General features: G+C 47.6%; 1 protein-coding gene across 1 annotated transcript in view; it reads right to left on the bottom strand.

Annotated features, from left to right (window-relative positions):
- DOCK2 (dedicator of cytokinesis 2) overlaps window positions 1–18,280 on the bottom strand; it is a 366,360-nt gene that overhangs the window by 31,397 nt on the left and 316,683 nt on the right. The window contains exons 34-38 of the mRNA XM_039876355.1: window positions 13,170–13,255; window positions 8,436–8,592; window positions 6,444–6,484; window positions 2,278–2,368; window positions 1,494–1,613 (exon numbers count right to left, since the gene is read on the bottom strand). Coding sequence (XP_039732289.1) covers window positions 1,494–1,613; window positions 2,278–2,368; window positions 6,444–6,484; window positions 8,436–8,592; window positions 13,170–13,255 — 495 coding nt within the window. The remainder of the gene's footprint in view (window positions 1–1,493; window positions 1,614–2,277; window positions 2,369–6,443; window positions 6,485–8,435; window positions 8,593–13,169; window positions 13,256–18,280) is intronic.

Below are 18,280 nucleotides of genomic sequence, written 5' to 3'. Positions count from 1 at the left end.
CCATGGGGCAGGAGGTTCCAGGGATGACAGAGTCTCTGCCCTCAAGAGGCTTATAATTGTAAATTATGAGAAGTGTTCTCCAACTGCTCAACTCCTGGGAATTTATAAGTCCTTCCCAGACATTACCTCATTTCGTCTTTCCAGGGAAGGTGGGGAGATCAGACTAAGTCAGATGCGAGATCAGACTAAGACAGGGCAGACCGAAATGAACTGTGAGAGGCCTTGCGAGCCCCGGGGAAAGCTTGTAGGTAAGCTGGAGGACTCGAGGAGGCTCGAAGGAGGAAGTGGCCCATCGACCTGGGCCCTGAGGACAGTCAGGTGATAATGGTGAGAGTTAAAGTTTAATAAGATATTATTGCGAAGCAGGTCCTATGCTAGATGCTCTACGTGCATTTTCTCACCTAGTTTTCACACTATTAGATGCAGGTACCATTAGCATCTTACCATTATGGGTAGGGAATTGGAGTTTCTGAGAAGTCAAGGGAACTGTGGGCGGTAGAGGAGCAAGATCTGAAACCCAGGCCATCTGGCTTCAGAACCTGAGCACTTAGCCACCACGCCACGCCTCCTACAGGACGAGTGCCAGCACTTGGGCTGGTGCTTGGAGGGTGGGCAGCAGGTGGTCTGACTAGTCTCCTGACCAAACTCAACCAAGCATTCTATCCTTGCTGTTTAGAGATCCATGATGGTACCACAATGTCATTTGTACGTTCAATTCAATCATTTTTCAACATGTATTCAATGGGCCCCGTATGTCAGGCTCTGTTCTAGCCACTGAGCATTCAGCAGTGGACAGGTCTCCGCACTCATGGCATTCTAAAGTGAGGAGCCAGACAACGAACAAGTAAAAAAATGAACGAGGTGATGTATGATGGTGACGAGTGCACTGAAGAGGCAATATGGGTGACTCAGGGCAGGGGTGTTGCTTTGTCTAGGGTCAGGGAAGGCCTTTTTCAAGACGTGACATACGAGGAAAGCCTTGAGCTGTGATAAGGAGCCACCACGGGATACTATGGAGGAGGAATGTCCCAAGCTGGGAAAGTAAATGCGAAGGCCTGGAAGAGAAAAGAGCTTGGCGTCGAGTACGTGAGAAAGAGGGAGGCTGACAGGGACGAAATGAGAGAGGCGGTCAGAGGTAGCTCGTGGGGGGCCGAAGGGGTCATGGGGAGGATCGTGTAATTTGTTCTAAGCGAAATGGGGGAACCATTAAGGTGACCGTAAGCAGGAGAACAGTGTGACCCAACATATGTTTTATGATCACTCTGTTTTCTACATGGAGGAAGATCCGTTGGGAGACATAGAGGAAGCAGGGAAACAGCTCAGAACTCATTGAGTGTCCAGGTGTACAATTCCGGTGCCTTGAATGGAGGTGATAGGAAGGGAGATGGAGAAGTGATCAGACCCAGAATCTGCAGATGGATTGGTGCAGCGCGTGGGAGAGAACTGCCCTTCCCACAGGGTCCCTACGGAGAGGAAAGGCAGGGACCGATTACCTTTCCTTTGTCAAAGTAGCCTATGATGATATCATAGAGCGTCTCCTTCAGCTGCCGGTGGGTCTGAGGGTGCTGCTGGCCTGTCTGCATGACCTGCGACGCACACTGCTCATCTGACCACTGTGGAGAGAAGACACACAGAGTCACCAGGGGCTGAGAAGCCACTGAGGGCAGGTGTCTCCCCACCGATGAGGCGTGGGAGGAAGCCCTGTAAACACGCCTGCTGCCTCCCAGCTACCCAGGGTGTCAGCGGTCAGTCAGGCAGATGCTGTCTGCAGTCTCCACTTGGGCAGTGTCTCCTGATTTTTTCTGAGTTGCGCTTGACACTCTCTTGGCTCATATATGTGGTTTGTAGGGATTTTCTCCGAACCCCTAGGAGACACGATCCCAGTCTTTAAAAGCCAAAGGAAATCCCTCAGACTTTGTCCACCTGCAACGGCGCTTTCAAGAGCAAGAAAACAGCTCACTGGGCATGCTAAGAATTTACAGTCGATGGTGTTTGGATGTTATGTAAAACAGTCTGGGTGTTATATAAAACTGCAAGACATATCTCAAGGGGCTATTGTTGCTGCTAGATGTTAAGGTCACGCAAGACTTTATGTGACCAAGCGAACAGTACAGAAAAGTAATTCCTACCAGGCCAAGATTTTTAGGACACAGAGCGAAACAAATTTATTTAGCTAATACTTCTTTTCTTTTCTTTTTTCTTTTTCTTTTTTTTTAACTCTTCTACTTGCTTTGAGGGCCCTGAGGGCACAAAGCTACTTCACTGGAAAAACACTACCTTGAGAAGCCAGGTGTGGAGAAGGAGTGTGTAGGCGGCCTCCGTGTAATTGTCACAATCCAGGTGAAGATCGCGGAGTTTATACAGGTACCTGTTTGGGGAAACATGCTGAATTATTGGGTACAGTGATAAGGGCGCGGGGCCAGCCAGAAGCCAGACAGAACCAACTGGACACCTCTGGGAGTCACAAAGGAGTCCTCCACCCCTGCTAACCAGCTCCCCTGCACAGGTCACAGTGACGTTTAGCATTTGTGGGGCACTTAGTGCGTGACAGGTACCACACTAAGTACTGTAAATGCCTCAGATCATTTAATCCTCATGACACTCTTGTAAAATGGGTCCACTGAGGACTCCCATTTTCAGATGAGAAAACTGTGGCCTGGAAAAGTCATGGACCCCTCTAGCCAGAAGTATTCGACTTTATACTGAAGATTCTGGCTACTGCAATATGACGAGTAAGGAAAATCCGGAAGAACTAAACAGCTTGTCAGAAGCCGTGCGCTAATAAATGGAAAAGCTGGAACATGATCCCAGGCTAATTGCCTTTAAAGCCCATGCTCTAATCATTTTAGTATTCCAGGCGCATGAACAAGCCACGGCACTGTGTTTTCTGCGGACAAAGGAAGTACATTTTTTCTGGTAAGAGAAAAACGGGGCTAGAGGCTGGACAATCGCGCCGAGGCCTGGAGCTATCAGCAGGGAGAATCTACTATTCAACCATAATCACATTCCCACCTCCTGTCCCTTTGCAATATGACATTCCAATTCTGATCCTTAGGATGACTCACGGTTGAGGGGTGTTGAGGAGAAGGGTGCTCTGGTCAATTCTTAGATATTTGATACACGATAAGCATTAAAGGGCTGTGAATTAACTTTTTTGTTAATAATTTTGCGCATCTGTAAACGGCAATGCCCACAAAACCTACCTATGGATTTGCTGGGAATATAACAGACCGTGTATGTTCATTACTGCTAATATATGTGAATTTGCACTGAAAGTGATTAGCCTGTGACAGCACTGAACAATGACAGCTATTAACTACTATCATTGTGAACTTGGTTCTTTTATGAAACATTTCCTCCTGCCACTGTTGGAAACAGAATTCAGAGCCGAAGAAGCACTGCTTCGGGGACTTGCATGTGATCAGGAGCATTTATTTAAACCCAACTCTTAGTACTTTGATGAAGAGAAGATGCTATCATGCAATGCCCTTGGTCTCTTCCTCTGCGAGGCAGGCGCTGTCCGTAATCATGCCAAGATTCTGTCCTGACTGCATAACTACAGGGAACAAAGGGCTTCTCAGGCATCTGCACTCAAAGCAGGTCTCGATGCTCATGAGGGCTTGGGTTCCTATTGGAAGAAAGCTTTCTGCACAGAATGTTGCCAAAGGAGGAGCTAACGTTTCATGTCCCTGGCCACATAAAACATGGCCAGTGAGCCAAGTGTAGGCTGCCTGACCTCAGAGTAGGGACTGCCAAAGATTTAAGGGGAAAGAAGTTCAACTCGTGATTTTCGATAACTAAAGAGCCAGGACACCCTGGTGACTTTTGCTCATTTTTTTTTTTCAATCAGCAAAATCGTACTGAGAACACAGGTTGTACCAGGCACTAGAGATATGTGGCGGCAAAAGCAGACACGGTTCTCAGATTTGGAATTTATAGTCTAGGGAAAGGGGACAGATGCCAATCAAATAATCAAATAAGTAATTGCAAAAATACAACTGTGATCGATGCTGTAAAGGAGAGGTCTATGACAGCAGGATTTGTCCAGGTGGGGCTTCCAGAAAAGTTCCCATAGTGTGACAGCTGGGCTGGGATCTGACACTAAGAGGATGAGCGGGGAGCCTCTCAGATAGAAAGATTCTTCATTTGTTCATTCAATGAATGGGTGCTTTATATATTATAGCAAATCATCTTCCCAATGATCCTTTCAGAGATAAGAAAGCTGTGTTACAGGTAAGAGATCTATGTTAAAGTAGACAGCTAGAAATAGGTAAAACCGGATTTTGAAACCAGCTATTTCTGCCTCTATGATCGTGGCCTTTCCGCTCTCTTCCTCCCTTAACATTCTGCTGGTCTAGCAGAGTTATCAGTGAAATTGCATGTGGCCTGCATGTAGGGCGTGTTGAACCTGTGGTCCACCTTCAGAAACCCCTACGTACATGGCTAAATCCTACCTTATCGCACCTGCCTGTCCCTGGTCTCTTAGACCCCCGATGACTGGGTCCAAACACCTGGGAGGGAGGAGTCAGAGGGAGCCTCCCTGCTATTTTCAGCTTAATTGGCCAAGGCGCCCTCTCTTCTCCTTTGTCGACTCAAGATTTTGCGATCGAATACAGAGCCCAAAGGAAGATGCCCCAATAGGCCCGACCTGGGATTTGAACTGCAATACCTACAGATGCCAGATGGGCAGCTTGAGAGAGATGCATCATTGAAGTTCAATGAGGGACAGAGAGGATGCTGTGACTAGAGTGCTCCTGCTCCATGTAGAGGGCCTGCCACCACCCCCATCTAGCTAGGTGACAGCTGTTAGGACAGGATGAGGGCCCAGTGATGCCATACCTTCTGAGTTTCTCAGGAGAGAGAAATTTCAATTTTTATGGTAAAATGTCTAAATTTTTAAAATTTGGCAATCAATTAAAAAATATTTTTTAAATGCTATGCCTGCCAAACAGAGCAGATTTTCAGACTACATCCTGTTTACAATGTCTGGTTTAGGCAAATGTGGTTTTCCTAGATTACTATAGGACTCAGATCTCCGAAGCTTATGGAGATCTGGGATTCGCCATCTGTGTTTCTAAAATGGGAAGGAGAGGAGACAGGCTGGAGAGAGGGAACCATGTGCTAGGCACTTTACCTGCAGCATCTCATGTGATCCTCCGAGGGTAGAATGAAAACGCCCTACATGGGGAACTTTGGCCCAGGGAGACTGAATGGTTTATCTAGGGTCATGGAAAAACAGGGCGAAGACCCCTGGCCCTTCCAACCCCAGAACTTTGTACTACTGCAGTGAGTTGTGTCTAGTGCTGTCCTAAGTACTCTCCAACCTCAAGACAACCTATGGCATTATCTTTTTTCCTATTTCTGGAATAAAACTAAACTAAGCATGTAAGCACATGTGCAGTAACAGTGGAGTTCAGACTTGGAGTCTCTGGCCTTTGACAGGATGTCTCAGAAGCCTTGAAGTTTCATGAACCTCATGGTCAACTCCACCTGCGGGTTCTTGTCCCATAAAGCTACAAGGAAAGATATATATATCCAAGAATTTGGTCATTGTGTTATTTATGATAGGAAAAGTTGGAAACAACCTAAATGTAGGATTGGTTATATAAATTGTGGTATATTCTAGAAAGAGAATTTTATAGTTTCATTAAAAATGATGTTGAAATACACCTGTTGACATGGAATTCTTGTCAAGCAAAGAATAAATTATGAGCACTGTGGTCACATTTTTGCAAAAACATGCTTGCACAGAATTCAATCTATATATAAATATAAAAGAGTCGGAAATATGTATATATTATGAGAGTTTCTTTCATTTTTTGTTTTGCTTGTCTGTATTTTATGAGTTTTTGTTTTGGTAATTAATATGTATCATTTTTGTAATAAGTAAAAATAACAATAATTTTTTTTTAACTTTGGAGAAAAAAATATGAGATTCTGAGAAAAACTGGTCAGGGAGTTCTCCGCTCCAGGCTAATGTCCCCAGAGAAATCCTTCATGATATGTTCGAAGAAGTATCTTCTAAATGCCTATAAGAAAGTGGCCTCAAGCATTTGGTATTTCTTTCTCTTTGAAACTGGGCTGGCCAATGATCCGACTACATGCTTTATAAACCCTGGACTAAGGCTTCACATGCCAGCTTCGCGACAAATGCAAGTACAATTCACCAGCTCCACTCACAAGGTGGGTTAAGGAGAGTGTGATCTGTGGATACTGCAAAACAGTATGGCAGGTCAGAGAACTCCAAGTGAATTCTGGGGGCTGATTAAAGGAAAAATGGAAGGAGTTAAGTCTGGGGAGATGGACAGGAACCAGAACACAGAGGGCCTGAATGCTAAGAAGGTAAGTTTAAATTCTATCCTGAAGACGGTGGGGAGCCATCGATGGATTTTGAGCAGGAGAGTGACACAGCAGGTCTGGGTTTTAGAAAACAAACATCTTACCTGATGTACATCTCTTCCCGATTGTTATCTTTGTAGAAATTCTAGGTAGGGGAGGAAAACAGTGATGAGAGTTTTTCTTTGCAGAGCGGCAGGGGTGGAGGGTGTAGCGGTAGAGATGAGCGGAAGACGGCTATTGACTCTCTGGGCGCCCGGAGATGGGAGCACGAAATTTACTTTCCTGAATGCATCCAACGGCCTCGATAGAAGATTCTGCCTCGCAAGTCACTTCCCTGAGCCTCAGACTATGCAAGGGACAGAGGAAGCATCTCCGCCATCACATAGCAGGGGGTGCAGCTGAGCTACTGGCTGCGCTGAGAGGTGAGCTGCCAAGACCGAGGCACTCTACTTGGACAGAGTCAACTATGAAAGGCAGCCCAGCTTGATCTTTAACAGCTCAGACCCTGTGCTGAGTCAGCCCTGAGTTGGAATCAGAGTAACAGCAATAATCAGAGTAAGAGTAATAGTAATCATAGTAGATCCCAGTGATGATAACAGATCATAACTCCTAGAACTATCAGGAGTTACGATGAGATTCCATAGCCAAAAACGTTTAAACTTGGCAACACCGAGGAAGCCCAGTTCCTATTCCAGCCTGGGGGTCATTTAGACCGGTAATTGTCCTGAGCTCCGCCACCAAAGATCCTGACCCCACACACTTTTAAAGAAGTCCTTACAGAATCTGAGCCAGGAGGTCATGATCTGATCCACGAGTCAGACTAGGAGAGAGCCCTGGTTTAATCCAACGCACCCACGTGCACTTGGAGCTGAGAGGGGAGGTGACGTGTCCCACATGCTCCAGAGCGGTCAGTAGGCAGCACAGCCATGCTGGACCTCAGCTCTCCTGATCTCTCACCCCCACCCCACCCCCACCCCATCACCACCATCCACCATCCTGTCCTCTTCCCTGACACTATATAGACACCAAAAACTGGCAAGGTCTAATTGCTTCTAGAACTGCCAGTCCTAAGCTTTCTCCCTGGTCAGTCTGACTGTTGAAGGTCAATTTCTTCAACCGGCTTCTGCCTCCTCATAGAGAGAAACTGCTAAACTCCTGGAAAACCCCTCTTCGTGCTCTGTATGTAAATTGGGCCTGGTGGAGTTACTAGCAATGAATTCCTTTCTGCTGTAATCAGGATTTTTAAACTCTGCTTAGCATTTTGGAAAATCCATGGCAATATCTACGCTGTTAAGGAAACCGAGGCCACACTACAGAACTATGGGGACCGGATTTGTACGCTATTTCTATAACACTGGGAATGGCAGGGGGTTTATTGTGATGGACGCCACATGGCCTTTGGCCAGCCTTATTTATTTAAACCACTTTAGAGTGGGCAGACATGGTGGATGTGAAGCGCTGAGGCTGCTGCTACTTGGCTTGTGACCGTGTCGCAGGACACATGAAAGGAGACTGCCCAAGGCAAGTCCTGTGCTACCGGGGTTGAGAGCCGGGGCTGGGATTAGCTTCCCTAGTTAGCTTGTCCCACAGCAATTTTCTATAAATTCTAATTACAAGTATTCCTTCATTCTGTAAGAGACGGAAACTAACATGCAGTGAGCATTTAATCGTGGGCTGGGGCTGCATAGCCTGTGAAACAGGTACTGTTATTCCCTCCAGATAAGCAAACTAAACCTGTAGAAAACTTCCCTGACTTGTCTATTCTATTAATTAACGGAGGTAGGATGAGAGTCCACGGGCCGTGTGATTCCAAAGCTCATACGCTGAATCACTTTCTAGAGCAGCCTGTTAAGTGCTAAAGGGAATATATTCATACCCATTTCATATGTAAGGAACCTGAGGCACGGAAAGGTGAAGTGACGCCTTAGGACGCAGAGCTGGCAGATGGCAGAGTAGGGCTTTACTCCCATGTCTGTCTGATTTCCAGAGCCCTTAGCGCTGCTTCCCCACCCGGAGCAACAGTGGACCCCAAAGCCAGGCCTGCCCCCGGGCCTCGGTCTGAATGGGCTGTGGGGAGGGCTGGCCAGGCCACGCACCAGCAGGTTCACAGTGCAGCTCATGCGGTTGTCTTTGCTCTCGTCCGTCATCACCGCCCGGTAGTCCAGCAGCTTCTCCAGCAGGCCTCTAACCAGGCTCACGAAGTTCTCCACAGATTGGGAGATGGCTGGGTGCTCGGCAGCACACGCCACCAGGCTGTGGGCACAGAACGGACGGAGGGCAGTGAGCTCAAGGCCAGGGGAGAAAGAGCATGCTGGGAGGCGAGGGGGTGGGGGTGCAGTGGAGTGGGTGGAGCACAAGCCAGGTAAGCCAGCGAATCCGCGATCCCCTGGTTCGCTGGCTCATTTTGTTCACTTACGCAATCATTTATTCACCTATAGACTTACCTGCCCGTACAGCAGTTCAATGGACTGCAGTTCAATTGATCCATGCAACTCTAACCTACATTATTTGGGGATCAACTGTGATTTTCCCCCTGCCATCAAAATGGGAAAAAGTGAAAAGAGAAATACATTTCCAGCGTGGGCCATGGTGGGAAATGGTCACTGTTACACACCTACCTAGGGAGTAAATCGGAACAACTTTTTGGGGCAGCAATTTTCATATTCTCAGAATTGCAAATGTACATATCCTTTGACCCAACAATTCTACTTCAGGGAATCTATGCTACAGAAATTTTCCCAGAAATATTCAAAGATATGTTTATAATACCGATAAATTATATCTAATAGTGAAATAGTTGGAACCATCTTAAATTTCCATCAATAGGCAAATGGTTAAATAAAGCACATTCACAAAATGTAATTCTATGAAGCCATTAAAAAAAGTATGAGAGATCGATATGTTTGGACATAAAAAGCTGTACAAAATAGATAATTGAGAAAAGTCAGTCTCAGAATAATATTTGTTTTTAACCAATTCACATGGAGCCTACCACATCCCAGGCATTGCTCTAAACATCTTAAAAATTTTAACTCAGTTAATCTCCCATCACAGTCTGATGAGATGAGATGTTTGCAGATGGGGAAACTAAGGTACAGAGAGGTCAATTAACTTGTCCAAGATCACACAGTTGGCAAATATCAACAGTCTGGCCCCAGCATCTGTGATCTCAACCACCAAATGCTACAGGTAAGTTAAAGGGCATGTCTGTGTCACGCGTCCGTGTGTTGATAAACGTGTGTGATACGGTCAGGAACGATAAACACCAAACTCTCAGCGGTGGTCGCTTCTGAAAAGGGGTCTAGGTTGGAAAACAGAGGAAGGTGATGCTCACATTTCGATTTAAATGTGCATCTATTATTTGAAAATATTACTTTGTTGTAATATTGATATTCTAAATTTTAAAAACAAAAATGAGAGACGTGGGATTCCGTAAGCACCTCTTCGTTGCTAGGCACTGTGCCAGGTGTTGTGTGGGGTGTGGATGGGGAGAAAGACATAAAATAAAAAAAGAAATACCAGAAAGAATCGTGCCTACCCTCAGAGAGCCCACAGGCTAGGTGAGGCAAGACAGATGGATTAAAATTTTTATTAATGACTACTTATTAGTCACTTATTCTGCACCGGATCCTGTACTAATCACTTTTTCTTAAGAAATCATCACAGTAATTCTGATGAGTAAAAAACATTCCCCTCATTTTATAGTGGAGGAGACCAAGGCTCAGAGATGTTAAATGACCTTCCCAACCTCACCCCAGTCGTAAGTGGTGACCTTGAGAATCAAGACAATCACGTCCAATAGTTTCCCACAGAGAAATGTTGCAGGCTGTTCTCAGGCATCTCGAGTAGACAAGCATCAGCCAGGCTATTTGTTTCTGGTGACTCTGCCCCTGGCAGTTTAAGTCCCACAAGCTCTCAGGGGAAGAAAGGTGAGAAAGGCAAGGATTTTAGAGGGTCGTTTCCTCCCAGAAGCCAAACCAAGCTGCAAGGAGGCGACCGTCTCAAACTGTGGCTGTGATCAGACGAATCCATCTTCACCGTGGGGGAAGCACCTGTTTCCTGGCTCTCAAAGAGAGATGCAAATTGCCCTGTGATTTAGGCCTGTCTGGTTCAGTCACAGCTGTGCCTGACTCCTTCTGGGATGGTCACGTCTAGCCCTGCTTCCCACCCTAATGACAATGCAATCCCAGTGTTTGGGGCGTGGTTTCTCACAGCCTCCCAGGGCTCACGGCATCTCAGGGCCCGAGTGGGGTCAGACCAGTGGTCCTCTGCCCTGGCCACATGTAAGAATCACCAGGGGGCTTTCACAAAGATCAGTGCCCACCCTCGGTCCATGACTTTGTATCTCTGGGAGTGGGAGCCAAGCAGCAGTATTTACTTTTTAAGTTCTCCAGGTGCCTCTGATGTGCAGCCAACATTAGGAACCATTGGCTTAGTCCTCTACTTTGCATGTGGGAATACCTGGGCGTTGTGTTAACTGATTCTGATTCGGCAGGTCTAGTTAGGGCTTGAGATTCTGGTGATGCTATCGCTGTTGGTCCTTTGAGAAGCAAGGGTTTAGAAGAACAAAGTCTTGGCTTTCTTAGTTTCTCTATCTTAAGGCAAGAGGTAAGAAAACTGCTCATATGGCCTAGGATTATGAGATGAATGGGCAGATTGGTTTGAAATCATCCATCCATCCACTAAGCATGTACTGTTCTAGAAACTAGGGGTTCACTGACCCCCAGGGGATCACAGTCTAGCAAGGGAAGCAGATACAGAAATAAAAACTTACCAAAATATATAATGGGGCCACTATTTATGGAGTACTACCTACGTTCCAGAGACTGTGCTCGACTATCTTGTTTAATACTCACAAAATCTCCTTGACTTAAGTATTATTAAGACCTTCGGTTTATAAATGAGGCCTGAGGCCCATGGGGCTGGGCTCTAATCTTGGTCCTGTCAAGGTCAAACAGTTGTTCCTCTCCTTCGAGTCCTACAACTGAGTCTAAGTGGCAATTTAAAGGGCTGTGGGAACGTTCAGGCGATGCGGAGAACTCCTCAGTGCTGGAAGCAGAGGCCCTGCTCCTGCCTTGGGGGCTGGAGGGAGCTCACACCTCGAACTGACTTGCATTTAGCATGGAGGCCTTCAGGAGGCGCCGCCCAGCTCCACATTCTCCATCGGTGCTGGCAGAACTAGATTTTAATTTATTCCTTTAAAAACTATGTACGAAGCGCCTCTTAGGACAGGTGTTCTTTCAGGTACTAAATGGTTGGGTGGGATCCAGGCCCCAGAACACCCATTCTCTGTCCCCTTTAGCCTTCCAGGCCCCTCGCTGCTTCTAGAAATATTTTCAAGCAGATGGAATACAGGAGGGTGGAGTGTGTCTGACTACTCCATTCACTGTGGGACCCTCACTTTAAGACAGATATGGAAGGGCTGGGGGAACTAAGGATGACCAGCCCAGAGGAGAAAAGACAGGTAGGCTCATGGCTTCAAATGATCACATCACTATCCGCTCGGAGATTAAGAACAATAGCTAATATTTCTGGACTGCCTATGAGGTGTCAGAAGCTGCACTGAGCATTTTACATGACATTTTTTCGTTACTCTCAAGAAAAAGTATAAGAGCTAGATGGCATTTTTATCCCTAATTTGCAGATAAAGAAACGGAGGCTCAGAAAGTTCGAAAGAAGGGAGACTTGGCCAACGGACGTTCTGATGGGGTTCTGACTCCTTGGGTTGGGCTCGATTAGTTTTGTAAAAATCACTGACACCTCTACCTCAGGAGAAAAATAATGAGCTGTTTTTCATTTCCTCGACCTCTAAGTGTTCCTCTGATAAATAATCACTCAGGAAGGATTTGAAAATCCTGCTGATCATCCAAAGACTGCCACAGAACCCCATCCGCTTATAAAAATGGAAATTGCCAGCAATATACATGGTTTTACTTCTGGTCAATATTTAGATTTTCCTTTTTAAAACTTCAAGATAAACATTGACTCGGGCAAAATGTCACTTTTTTCCCTGGACAATCAGCCTCAGTACCCACCCGAGCAGAGGTAGGTTTCTCCTGGAGGAGTGGCATTTGCATTCCAGGTGTTTAGTGAAGGCTGTGCACAGTGACCACATGGGCCAAGGGACCGGCTGGGGAGGTGCTGCTTGGGACCCCACTCTGCCCGCTGGGCGGAGCCGGGCGAGGGTCACAGCGAGGGTTTGAGCAAGGCCTTTAGTCTGTCTTGTTGTTAAAGTTAAAATATTCAAAGAATATTAGGGGAAAAAAAATCAGAGTTATATCAGAGAATTATATAAATCGAAGAATTTATAGTTAGGAGGAAATTTGGGATGTCAGAGCCACATTCCTAAACCTAGGGAGAAGTCCTGGGGGATGGGGGGGTGTCAGAGAGGGAAACAGAGGCAGGGATCAAAGTCCGTTTAGTGAGCTTTTACCTGCTGTGAGCCAGATGCTTTATAGTTATTCAGTGATCAAAATAACCACAGGAGGCTTATTATCCCCATTTTACAGATGGGGATAATAAGCCAAAGACGTTGCATGATTGGCCCAAAGTCTACAGCTAAGTGGGAAAACCAGAACAAGAGACTTCCTGAGCCTCAAGGGCCACCTCTGTGAAATGGGGACCAAAGAGTAAACTCGACGAAAGGAGATGATACAGAAAGAGACCTGAGCACGGCATCCACGCACTGCCTGTGCTCCACACACGCCACTCGTGGCCAATAGCATCCGTGATCTCTGGGGAAGGACAGAGCCACCAGCCCCCTGGAGTCCCGAGTCCTCCAGCCTCAGGCCAACCTTCCCCGCTCCTTCCGTGCTGGGCGCTGAACTTACATGGACTCCAGCAGCTGCATGTACTGCTCATCCCCTCGGCCACCTTCCACCTCGTGGTCCAGCTTGAGGATGATTTCGTTTTCAAACTGAAGAAGTCAGATATGAAAATCAACGATAACATTAGATGGCTGAATGTCGGGATTAGTCAGTTCATTATTCTAACCAAAAATTTAGGGAGCACCCATCACCTCCCAGGTTAGTGCTGGGAACTGGGAATACGAAACGGAACAGGATGCTGTGTCTGCCTTTTAGGAATTCCCAGAGAGTACAGATGAACAGTAGATGATAAATGCTGTAGAAGAAAGATGGGCATAAGGGAGAGAAAGAGGGGAGGAATCAGGAAAGGCTCACAGCCCATGTCATTCGAGCTTGTAGAAACGTTGCAGGAAAATGAAAAGGGACAGGGCGTTCCGCGCAGAAGACACAGCACGTGCAAAGGCACGGACGCATGTAACAGCGTTGCATCCTCGGGGAAGAGCACGTCGTTGCAGACAGCTACCATTTCTGCCATCCTAGTCTTCCTTTCTCCACACGTTGGCAGTCACATCAGCCCTAATCTCAGTCTGTGGGACTTAGGTGGGCTGACTGTACCTCCCTAGCTCCAGGTGTGGGTACATGGCACACGCTTAGCTCCTAATCGCTATCGTTCGCCATCCAGATTCTAGGATTAATAAAGGCCCAGACAAAGCCGATGACTCAAATCTGAGGCTTTGTTGGGACTCTTAGCAAAGTCTTTCCGTTCTACTTGAAGGTTGCAAGTCTGAGGCTGCTGGAGATGACCACAGTGACAGAGCCTGACTGAGAATGCCATCGACACAGAGGAAAGCAGAGAGGAGATGGAAAGAGACTGAAATCCGATGTCACTTTTGAGCTCCAGAATCCAGCCCTACCTGAAGCTGTCCTAGTTAACACGAGCTGATGCCTCAGAGAGTCAAGACTGCTGACAAATGGAGTGATCAGAGATCAGACAAGCTAAGTGACCCGAGAGTAAGTCTACACCCACAGTTCTAACAAATCTTGTAACACTGAATTCAGAGTGTTCTGTCTCCCGGCTTTCGATGTCGAGAAGCATTTCACCCAGTTGAGTTCATGGCTTATTCAATATTTTGAAGGTCCGTATGGTGTCTCTTTTACATGACTGTAATGAAAAATGGTTTGTCTCGTTTTAATATTATACCCTGATGAGTCCATCTGAATCATGAAGTCCACTCATTTCCCATGTTACCACCAAATAAGAACCTGGCACCTGAAGAAGGGAAGGGGGCCCTTGGCAACGGTCACCAAGGTCAAGGGAGCCCTGGGGTACTCCCGGCTCCTAACTCAGCCTCTTTACCCTCAGTCCTCATAATAACTCCGTGAGGTCTGGAGGTCGAGGATCACTTTCGAATGTGACCATGCATGGAAAGCAGCCAGCCCCTGCTTGGCGCCACCCCTCAGTAAGTGTCTGTTATTATTACGGGTGAAGAAGTAGAGGCTCGGAGCATTTAAATGGCTTGTCCACAGTCTCAGATAAATGGCAGAGACTTTCCGGCGGGCTCTTCCTAGTATAGTAACCAGTTTCGGTTTTGTGGGTCAGTCTGCCACAGCGATTCAATGATTGAACATTGCTATTGCAGCCTTAGATGACACACAAACAAACCTGCACAGCTGGATGCCAATAACACTTTGTTTACAAAAACAAGACTCAGCCTGCAGGGCCACGTTCATTGATCCCCTCTCGACATTATAGGTGTGACAGCGGTACCCAGCTCCCGGCATGGGGAGTTAGGGCGAGCAGAGGTGTTCTTCAGTGGAGCATGCGCTCAAGTGAGCACAGGGGTGGGAGGGGGTGCTCGTCTTCTTACAGTGACTGCTAATGTTATCGCTACGGTGCTGAACGCTCCTGGGAAGCAGCTCTGGGGGAGAAAACCAGCCTTCTCTCTTGTCTGAGCTTGCCTTTAGCGCAGAGAACTGGATGGGGGGAAATAAGCACTTGTCTCAGGGTCACAAAAGAGCCTGCAGGGAGGGAAATTAAAGGGTGCTGGGATGTGCAGAGCTGGGTGACGCCACACCAAGCCTGGGCCCTCTGGGGAGGGCTGGAGAGCGAAGGTCTCAGTCAAACATATCAGTCAAGCGAGGAGGGATTAGTACTCCACCGACTGGGGCGGACTGGCCCGGGCCACCCCTGGGCAGGTGCCTTGTTGGGAGCAGCTGTGACCACAGCCTTTGGCATCAGACAAGCCTGGTTTGAGGCTTGCTTGATTGTTTCCCATCCATGTGACCTTGGGCAAGTTACTAAGCCTTTCTGAGGCTGTTTTCTTACCTATTAAATGGAGATTTAAAACAACACCTACTGTACAGTGGTGCTGGGGGAGTCGATGGGAAGACACGTGTAAAAAGGCCAGCATGGCGCTTGGCGCATAGTAAGTGCTCAATTCCTGTTAGCAATGATCATTATGGCATTGTTGACGCTGTCCTCATCATTAGCATCGTAATCTGATATAATCTTTAAGACAGCTAAGATGGTGGTCATCCACTCTCATTACCCTACGTTACAAAGACTCACTGGAATGTTCTTCTCCGTGCTGAGGCTCTTCCTCTGAAATGTGGTGGGATGGGGGTCTCAAGGCCTCCATTCATCCTGAGAACACGGACATGGTACCCACCACCTTCAAGTCAGACATTTGACAGTTGCTAGGAGTTTAGGGCTGAGAGACCAGCGTTGGCCCTCAGAGCTCACAGTCTCATGATGGAGACAGGCCTCGGGGCAGATCGTCATACTATGAGCCCAGGTGATATGCCTGAGATCCATACAGGAGGGCAAGACACATTCCACTCTGACTGGGGCGCAGCTATGCCAGCCACAGTGTGGCCATCCCAAGGCCGTTCTTGCTGAATCTGCCCTGTCCACAGCCCCAGTGAGGGAATCATGGAGTGTGCCAGGGCTGGGACATCCAGTCTCTGGCAAAGGACACCCCTGACATGGTCCGGGGTGAAGTCTACACTCACAAGGGGTAAAGGTTATCAGTCAAATGCATCGGCTATCCAATTTGGGCTACAGGGCGAACGGGAAAGTCTGGCAGTGAGGCTGCAGAAGAAACTCAGAGCAGAAAGGAGACCGCCTTGGAGCCTCTCCTCCCCTCCCTCACCAGAGCCCATCGGAGTCTAACGCCTCCCTGTTCCAGGTCCAGCCATGCACATCCTGCTTAAGCAAATCTTTGTGTCTTGCATCCAGATAAACCACAGCCCCAGGAAACAGAAAAGTTTTTCCCAAAATGTGAGGCTTCAGCTGTAGGACGACTAAGGTCTCTTTGGCTGAAGAAATCAAAGGGAGAGGCCACACAGGGGGAGGTCAGCGAGAGCTGCCAGACTTCGGGAATCAGGCCAGAGGCCAGTATAAGCCGGGAGCCAGGCCCTGCTAAGGTTTCCTCTAAGCTTTGCTAGTTCCTTTACGAAACTCAAATTTTGGATTTCCTTCTTCTGGCCATGTGGTTCTTCTCGTATCTGGTTATTTTGGCATCGCACACTCACACCAGTTTGTACATGAAACCTTCTGGGTTTCAGACCTCAGTTCTTAGGTTCACTCTGGATCCAGCCGTCGGGGCTACTTGGGGCTCATGGGGACCTCGCCTCCTCCCTTTCCTGCGATACTTCTCATGGATGCTTACTCTGAATCAAACAGCCATGCCTGGGTCTGCTCATCCAAAGCTGAGTAACCACCAAGCACGCCAGCTGGTTTTCACATGGGAAGCTGCCCCACTGGTCAGGCTGACTTTCCTGTCTCTTTTGATAAGAGAGAAACGAAGAGAAGCAACTGGGGAACATGCTTACGATGAACACACGCCTGGAGCGAGGTGCCCAAGGCTGACCGCACTCATGGAAAGCAGGTGGTGCGTGTCATGGGGATGTCACAGTAAGGAAATTCTTCAGGGCAGGAAAACCACATTATAGGCAAGCCTCTGAAGACACGAGGCCACCAAACACGGCTATCAGGACATAATCCAGAAATGGCTGAGGTTCGCTTCTCTTTAGGACCATCAGGTATCTGGAGGGTTTCTTTTGCATACCTGTTCCCAGGGCATCTTCTAAGCCAGCCGGTGCCCACACCTTTGGAGGGAGTGCTGATCTGAGGGTGAGCACGACGCCTTCGTCTCATGTCGTGGGACCTTAGCATGTTCCCAAGCTTCACGGGCTTTGCTTCCCCTTTAAAAAGCAGTGGATTCCAAACTGCCTTCGATCACTCAGTCCAGGGATCGCCTTCCCCTCCTCCCAGATCGACTAGTTGAATGTGCTCTTTTTCTCCATCTGAACTCCTCAACCTGAGTTTTTACAGGCTTCTTGTAGAGGGGGCCTTTCCGAGGTCAGGACCTTTCCGGGGTGGGGGAGCCCCGCGAACCCCTGAGTGAGGCGAGTACCCTCTCAGGGTGGCACTGAGCTCACTCATCTCCTTTTCCTCTTAGAACAATGTTTCCCAAACTGACTGGCGGAATGGAGCATCCAACCGATGTTTCTTGAACAAATAAATTGGAGAAATGAAACAGGTCTGTTACTGTGTGACTTCTTCATGCCTTGACTGTGTTACTGGGCACTGGGAACCTCCAAGAGGGGTTCTGATACGCGGCGGGCTCCAAAGGTATTTAGCCTCGACATCCTCTTTCCCAGAGCATCCAGTGGGGTTGGTGCTCCACAGAACACGGTTTGAGAAAGCACTGCTTGACAAGATGTCATTCATTCCTTCATTCAGCCGACATTCACTACAATCGTGCCAGCGGCTGGATAGTGCAGTGGGCACAACGTGGGTTTGGGATCATGGTGACCTGTGTGTTACAGCCTCTGCTCCGCCTCTTTCTTGATGTGTGACTTCAGGCAAGTGACTTCATTTCTCTAAGCCTCAGTGTTTTCATTTTTAAAAAGGGGGTGATAATACTACCTAACTCAGAGGGTTGTAATAAAAACGATGACATGAACTAACGCATGGAAAGAACTCACGGTGCCTCACACGTGGTACACACCAGTTAACGATGGTCATTGTTGCCATCATCATCATCATCATCATCATCATCACCACCACTTTCATTAGAGGAGGATGAAGAGGATGCACGAAAAGGCACAGAAATGAGTATAATGCAAGG

The sequence above is a fragment of the Pteropus medius genome, unplaced genomic scaffold, assembly GCF_902729225.1.
Source record: "Pteropus medius unplaced genomic scaffold, Ma_sr-lr_union100, whole genome shotgun sequence".
NCBI lineage: Eukaryota > Metazoa > Chordata > Mammalia > Chiroptera > Pteropodidae > Pteropus > Pteropus medius.
The sequence above is the reverse complement of the archived record's forward strand: the minus strand, read 5'-3'. Positions and strand labels throughout refer to the sequence as shown.